Consider the following 8,408-nt stretch of genomic DNA (forward strand, 5'->3'; position numbering starts at 1 on the left):
AGGGACTACATGGGTAATGTCGAAAGGTATAAAGCTCGACTTGTTGCCAAGGGTTTTAACTAACGTGAGGGCATTGACTTTAAGGAGACTTTCTCACTAGTATCCAAGAAAGACTCATTCAGGATCATAATAGCTCTTGTAGCTCATATGGATTTAGAGTTACATCAGATGGATGTAAAGACTACATTTCTCAATAGGGATCTGAATGAGAATGTGTACGTGTTGCAGCCCGAAGGTTTTATAGCTACCAGCTCAGAACATTTGGTTTGCAAACTTAAGAAGTCCATCTATGGGTTGAAACAGGCATCGTGACAATGGTACCTTAAGTTTTATTAAGTAATTTCCTCATATGGCTTTTTAGAAAATACTGCAGATGAATGCATCTACATTAAAACTAGTGGGAGTAAGTTCATTATGATGATTTTGTATGTTGATGACATTCTGGTGGCTAGTAGTGATACCAGGATGTTGAGCGACACCAAAAAATTCTTATCTCAAAGGTTTGAAATAAAGGACCTTGATGAAGCTTCTTACATCATTGGCATTGAGATTCGTCGTGACAGAACACTTGGACTGCTCAGCCTGTCACAGAGGGCCTATATTAATAGGGTACACGAAAGGTATGGTATGCAAAATTGTGCTTTAGAAAAGTCACCCATTGCGAAAGGCAACAAATTTGGTCTATTTAAGTGTCCAAAGAATGATTTAGAGAAGAATCGAATGAAAGAATATCCGTACGCATCAGTAGTAGGGAGCATCATGTATGCTCAAGTCTGTACGCGACCGGACATTGCTTTTGTCACTGGAATGTTAGGAAGATACCTATCTAATCCATAAATGCGATATTGAATAGCTGTAAAAAAAAGTATTGTGGTATCTTCAGAGAACAAAAGACTTCGGACTCACATACAGAAGATCTGATCAGTTGGAGTTGATCGGATATTCAGACGCAACTTCGCAGGCTGCGTTGACACTAAAAAGTCTACTTCAGGATACATCTTCATAATAGTGGGAGGAGCTGTGTCGTGGAAAAGGGTGAAACAATCTACCACAACCTCATCCACTATGAAAGTTGAATTTATTGCCTACCATGAGGCATCTAATCAGGCACTATGGCTAAAGAGTTTCTTCTCAGGTTTGCAAGTACTGGAGCATATCCCGAAACCATTGAGAATATTTTACGATAATTCGACTGTTATTTCCTTCTCTAGCAACAACAAGCATTCGTCAAGGTAAAGGCATATCGACATCAAGTATCTTGTTGTAAAGGAAAGGGTTCAGAATCATCAAGTATCCGTGAAATTCACCGGCACTAAGCAGATGATTGCAGATCCGCTCACTAAAGGGCTCCCTATCACGCCATTTTAGGAGCATGTAACATCCATGGGAGTCATTGATCCCACAGATGTTTTCAGTTAGTGGGAGTTAAACGTATTTTGATTTTCACAGATACTTAGAGATCTCGTTTTATATAGTTTGTTTGGATAATTTTGATATAAAGATTTATTTCTACTTCTCTATATATATGCGCAAATTTTGATTAAGTAGAACTACAGTCATGTCTCGTTGAAGACATGTAAAAGCTTAAGGACCTCTTAAGGATAGGAATATATCATCACACTAAAGTGTGTAATCCTTATACCATATTTCCTAGTTCGTGATCTATGTCGTTAAGATTGAAAGTACTTGTGATCGCGCTTAGTCCCACTTTGCTTAAATTAAATATTGTGACGACTACCGCATTTCGATACTGACGGTCTTAATGGACCAGATTGAATAGCATTACTCATACATATTGTCCAACTATTTCATTGGTTAACCATTTGGATATTTTCTTAAAAGATCAAAACTTGTTTTCAAAATTAATTCTATATAACTATCATTGACGTTGCTCAATGAGGCCCAAGTGGGAGAATATAAGAACTCTATTTAGTTGGCTTTACTGATCAACGGTCTGAATTGTCATTCGGTTGGACTGGATGATTAAGTAGACCCGTGGCCCCCACTTCAGGTGATGCACTAACAGTCTATCTGCGCAGCTCTGCATACTAGGGCTGGAATGCTATAGTTGTCTTACGCAGACAGCAATTTGAGTTGAACTAGGATGCTGCAATGTAGAGTGTGAGAGAGAGAGTTGTGATGGGTTTCAAACTCTCTCTCCACAGACTCTATAAAAGAGAGCTGGGTCCCCGATCCTACACCACGGCAGAAATTCGAGTCTCATCTTTTGAATTGCAGTAAGGGTGTGAAGGAGAGGAAGATCCTAGCTTTATCTTCTCTAGTATTCCATATAGAAGATCTGGTATTCTATTCTCAGCAATGGTGTCTCAGTTGGCATATTCCGCATGTATGATAAAACCCATGCGCCATTGAATCGTGGCTCTTTACTCCATTTCATGTGGCCTCTTGGTGCATTTCCTCTTAACCAAGATTTTGAAAACCCTCTCAAGTTAACTAATTGAGGAGATTTTTTGGGCATGGTCCATCCATGATGGGGTCTGTCAAATCAATGGCATGGATATACCAATTACGCAGTGGACAACAAACTTTCATTAAACAACATAAGAAAAATACATAGATCGAAATTTAGATGACTAAATCAGCACAACTTTATTCAAATTCAGTAAAAATGAAATTTCCACAAACTCGAAATGTAGAACTTAAAAACGCATCCCAAATCAGTGGGATTGTTTGAGGGCCATGGCCACAGAAGGGTTAGCCACACTGAACCCTCCATCTACAACAAGGTTGAGCCCACTGACATAACCTGCGTCGTCGCTGGCTAGAAAGAGCGCGGCCCGTGCAACATCATCTGCCCTTAGGACTGCACCCTTGAGATTGCCTGCATTGCTTAGGAACGCTTCTAATTGCTCTGTACTCCCACCAGGCAGTAGCCCTTTCACCATGTTAGTAGCCACGGCGTAGGGCGAAATGCAATTCACACGTATTCCAAACTGCCCAAGCTCGGCAGAGACGTTCTGGGCCAGCCCTGTGAGCCCACTCTTCGATGCTACATATGAATGGTTTGTAGTGCAAGCAATCGATGCAGTAGCACTCCCTGTAAACAAAATGCACCCTTTGCGAGCCGGGACCATGACCCTTGCAGCATGCTTCGTCCCCAGGAACCCTCCCACGAGGTTTACACTAAGGACCCTCTCTAGTTTTGATTTTTCAATGGTTAGGATACTCTTAGCTGTATTGTCCGCGACCCCTGCATTGTTGTACATGATATCGAGCTTTCCATATTTTTCAATGGTCAGATCGACAAGGTCCCGCATATCATCTTCATTGGTCACATCGCAGTGGACGTACATTGCATTATCGTCCAGGTCTTGGCATATGGCTCTGCCTAGATCATCTTGTACGTCGGCAATAACGACTTTGGCCCCATGGGCCCAAAAGAGGCGTGCCGTGCTCTCGCCGATGCCGCTTGCTGCACCGGTGATGATTGCCACCTTCCCTTCCAGTCTGCACATAATTTATGTTGTTGATCAAACAAATGGAAATGATAGGTTCTAAGCACCTCAGCATAATTAGAGAATCTTGACACCATGTAGTCTTCAAATACAGGACTCTAATATGGACCTTTGATCTAACTTACTCAGGTCAGTCTTGAATACAAACTACATTAAAAATAAAATAAAATAAATCATTGGAACAGAGTTCATCAATCTATAGGACTCAACTAGAAAGGTCTCTGTGTGGCTGCTTCGTTCAATCATGCATGTTGTTTAGCGGGTGGCAGTCAAATAGAAGTGATTTTTAGATTTTCTTCTCCCTTGGATGTCCCTGTGGAGGGGCTGCTGGATATGCTTCTGTTAATCGGTGACTGGTCTGGCTGGTAAAGGGCCGACATGGGTTGGAAGATTGATCATTTGGAGGGGCTGCTATGCTGGCATTATGGCCTTGGGGTTGCTTGATGTGTTTTATGGGTTTATTGGCTCTCACGATGAGGAGTGGGTTGTTCATCTCTGAGGTTGCTCTACCAATCCCGGCTTGTGGGGGAGCAGGGGTTTGCTAACCGTTAGTAGGAAAGGCCGGCTTGAGGGCCACTAGATGTTGTATACCTTTTCTTTTCTTCAGTTTTGTTCTTTTTTTGCTTTTTAGGATATATGATGGATGAGGCCCGACTTTGTATAGCCCATCTAAATATGTGTTTTGATATATACCCTGTTAATATATTTAAAATTATAGGGGTATGGCCTTCCTTACTTGAAAAAAAGAAAACAAAGAAAAAACAGGAAAGTTCCTAGGTATGAAAAACTTCGAACTCCTGAATTGGAATATATTATTATGACATAAATTATAAAATTGTGGTTGCCAAAGTAGTGGTAAAGAAGCTACTCTCATGCTTAGCACTAGTAGAGGAAAAATCGACCACATCAACCGCACAAAAGTCACAAAAAGTGTATACTTTTGATATCATGTGGGCTGACGAGATATTCAAAATTCTGGTGGCCCTTGTCCATTTGAAGGCCACATTTCAGTTGGTTAATTATGATGCTGATCGGTGTGCTTTGTATGGCGACTATCATGGTAGTGAACCCGAAATGCATGATATGTAGATCAACAATCACTCATCAATCTTGATAGCACCTTACGCATGGAAGGTGGGCCAGTGGATCCGGTCCGTCCAATTAATCGATTAAATTCGTGGACTGGTTGGCAAAACCTTCAGAGGAAGGAGAGGAATATGAAAGAATAGTGATTAACGGTCAAAATTCAAAATGGAGGCTAGGATCATCCCATCAGTGTAATTTTTTTACCCCTCCATCAGCTGGCCATCCGAAGGTGGCACTAGATGGACAGTCAGGATCCACAACCACACCTGTGTATTAGCACCATTCGGTGCAATAAAAGCTGTAAGCTAATATCTCAAAAAGCATACCAATCAACTCCGGGCTGTTAAAACCGGATAATTCTCACCTTTTGCTGGAGAGGGTGGGAGCCGTAGTGTTCATCTTCTGTGAGAGAGAGAGAGAGAGAGAGAGAGAGAGAGAGAGATTGATTTTGATTGATTGTTTGGTCGAGAGAATATAAGAGGTATATATAGGAATCATAGGACCCTTTGACTGAGGCTTTGAATAGTACATTGGATTTTTCCAATCTCTCTTTCTCTGTTGTTTTGTTTAATAGGTATGGCAATGGCCTGGGCTGCCTGGCGGGTCTGTGCCTCTAAAATTGACCAGAGGGCTGGACTCAAATGATGCCCATTAAAAACCTTTGATTGCTTGACTATTTTTTTTCAAAGGGACGCCTGGGCTGAGGGAGACCTTAAAGGATTAGGGTTGGACTAGGTCCATTAAATAGACGGTTCCAAAGAGAATTGTTGTAAGAGACTGGGCGCCCTGTACCCCAACAGCAGAAAATAAAAAATAAAAATAAAATTTTATTCGATCACCCTCTTAATTTATTTTTCACGGCTCAAAGCGCCTTGTACTGCTGTTGCGGTGCAGGGAGTGCATAGGTGATCAGTTCTCTTATTGAAATTGTCCACATCGAACTTAAAAGCCCAAGATTAGTGGTAAGATCTTTAAATCTAAATGATTTTTTGGCACAGCGCATCCATAGTGCTAGTCGAATAGCCATTAATCTGGGTTTCTGAAACAATGGGCCCCACGTGCTAGAATAGAAACCGAGGTAAGCGGATTGGGTCCTACCTCGCCCGTCTCTAGCCACGAACGGGCAGTTCTGTGGACGGGCCCACCGTGATGTATTTGTTTATCCACGCCATCCGTCCTTTCTCTATTATCATTTTAATGTGTGTGCACGAAAATGAGACAGATCCAAATCTCACGTGGACCACACCAAATAATAAACTTGCGTTGTATTAAATGCATAAAGCATTAAATGCAAGATTCATTTACGGTGTGGTACATTTGAGCATTGTATCAGCTTCATTTTTCAGAAAATACCTTAAAATGATATAAGAGAAGGGATGAACGGCATGGATAAACAGATAATTTATGGTGGGCCCGTCAGCAGAACTGCACGTTCGTGACTACAGACGGGTGGGGATAGGACGCAATCCGCGTTCGAAACCGAGTATGCTGTTCAAAGCATGAGTCTTCATTCAAACGTGGGGGCGCGGATTCAGTCAGGTCGGGACCCAACCGATTTCGGTAACGTCGTGACTGTGAGGCCCATCTTAATGTATGTGCTATATATCACGCCGTCCATCCATTGTTCCAGCTCATTTTAGGACGTGGACCCAAAACTAAAGAAGATCCAGATTTTGAGTGGACCACACCACCGGAAACAGCGATGATTGACAATTAAAACTTCTCGTGGATGATAAAAGTTTTGGATGAAGCTGATATTTGTAACCTCCCTTCATCCAGATCTGTTTGACCTTATCAACAGGTTGGATGGCTATTAAAATCACGGTGGGCCCTAGGAGGGTTTCTACAGTGGATGTCACTAACAATGGTGCTTACCATGGTGTGGTTCAGTAGAGCTTTGTATCTGCCTTATTTTTTGGGTCACATCCTAAAATGATATGGAAAAAATTCATGAACGGCGCGGATAAAACCCATACATATATAACAGTGGACCGGACAAAGCCCCTGCTTGGACCGAGTCCATCCGCGCAGGTAGGAGGATACGATTGCTTCCGGGTTTGAGGAGAGGATCCTACAAATTCTAAATTCTATTATTTATTGTAAACAAAACGCCACGTTCTCGTTTGTTGGGTCTTCATTCAAACACGGCCAGCTGCACTTATAACAAGGATGTTTATAACATTATTAATCAGTTTTCAAGTACACCGCTAGAATAGGTAAACGCAGTGTAAATTCGGGCCGAATTGAATAAGGGTGCGGATTAGATACTGACAAGGTCAGTAGCCAAAAGGCTACTGAAGTGACGTCACCACGCTCTGTGGAGCCCACCATGATGCGTGTGTTGTCTCCATACCGTCCAACAATTTGTATAAATCTTTTTAAGGGATGATAAAAAGAATGATATAGATCTTAATTCAATTGGACCCACCACAGAAAACCGTGGGATCAGTCACACCCACCGTTGAAACATTTATAGGGCCCACCATGATGTATCTTTTAGATCTAACCTATTCATAAATTAACATAGAGATAGATGAAGTGAAAAAAAATATATATAAGCTTGATCGGAAACTTCTGTGGCCCCTGAGAAGTTTTAATCGGTGGATGTCACTATCTCAATATAAGTTGACCCCACTTTTTTCTATGGTGGGGTCCACTTGAACTTTAGATCTATCTCATTATTTTTATTATGTCATAAAATAATCTCTCCAAGTGGATGGACGGTATGGATATAACACATGCACTTATAACAAGGATGTTTATAACATTATTAATCAGTTTTCAAGTACACCGCTAGAATAGGTAAACGCAGTGTAAATTCGGGCTCCCCATGGGGAGAAATATGGAAACGGGATTGGCTACTCCCCGTGCCACCAGCCCGGTGGCTGATGGTCAGTGCTCTGTGGGGCCCACCATGATGTGTGTGTTTCATCCATTCTGTTCATCCATTTTTACAGATCATTTTAGATTTCCTACCAAAATTGAGTGGGATACAGATCTCAGGTTGACCACACCACAGGAAAACAATAGTGATTGGATATCCACCATTAAAAATCCTTCTAAGGCCGGTGTACTGTTTATTTGACATCCAATCTGTTGATTAGGTCATACAGACCCAGATGAAGGTAAAAAAACAAATATTAGCTTGATCTAAAACTTTTATGGCCCCCAAAAAGTTTTCAATGGTTGACGTTCGTTCAACACTGTTTCTTGTAATGTGGTACACTTGAGATTTGTATATACCTCATTTTTTTGTCTTATACCATAAAATGATCTACAAAAATAGGGACCGCATGGATGAAACACATACATTGTAGCAGGGCCCACGGAGCACCGACCATTGGCTGGTGGCAGGGGGAGTAGCCAATCCGTTTCCGGAGAATATATAATCATATAATCTATTAAGGACGCGGATTGTGTCGGACCCACCATGATGTAAGTGTTTTATCCAATCCGTTAATCGCTTTTCTTAGATCATTTTAAGATATGAACCAAATACTGAGCAAGGTACCAGCCTTAAGTGGACCACAAAGTGGGAATTTAATGTCCACCATTAAAAACTTCTTGGGAGCTGGAGAAGTTTCTTATCAAGCTAACATTTGTTTTTTCACTTCATCCACGCCTATATGACCTTATTAATAGGTTGGATGATAATTAAAAAAACCTCACGGTGGCCCTTAGAAAGGTTTCAACGGTGGGTGTCATTATCACTGCAGCTTCCTCTAGTGTGGTCCATGGATAAAACGCTTACATCACGGTGGGCCCCACAGAGCCCTGCCCGGACGGATTAGCGCCAAAGGGGTTGGATGCAATCCGCGTCCAATCTATTAATTAGAGGTATGCAGG

At 41.7% G+C, this 8,408-nt stretch overlaps 1 protein-coding gene across 1 annotated transcript; it reads right to left on the minus strand.

The window, feature by feature from the left end:
• Positions 1-2,585: 2,585 nt before the first annotated feature.
• Positions 2,586-4,974, minus strand: LOC131256521 ((+)-borneol dehydrogenase 1-like). The gene is made up of 2 exons (XM_058257381.1): positions 4,927-4,974; positions 2,586-3,468 (listed from the first exon to the last, which is right to left on the minus strand). Exons 1-2 carry the CDS (start codon positions 4,959-4,961, stop codon positions 2,679-2,681), a joined length of 825 nt encoding a protein of 274 aa, XP_058113364.1. The 5' UTR covers positions 4,962-4,974; the 3' UTR covers positions 2,586-2,678.
• Positions 4,975-8,408: the final 3,434 nt, after the last annotated feature.

Source organism: Magnolia sinica, chromosome 9 (genome assembly GCF_029962835.1).
Source record: "Magnolia sinica isolate HGM2019 chromosome 9, MsV1, whole genome shotgun sequence".
Taxonomy (NCBI): Eukaryota; Viridiplantae; Streptophyta; class Magnoliopsida; order Magnoliales; family Magnoliaceae; genus Magnolia; species Magnolia sinica.

Bases quoted from the DNA above. Each gene is read 5' to 3' on its own strand.
- LOC131256521 (XM_058257381.1), bottom strand. From the start codon at position 4,961: ATGAACACTACGGCTCCCACCCTCTCCAGCAAAAG. The intron at 3,469-4,926 runs GTGAGAATTATC...AATTATGTGCAG, and splicing joins CCCACCCTCTCCAGCAAAAG to ACTGGAAGGGAAGGTGGCAA.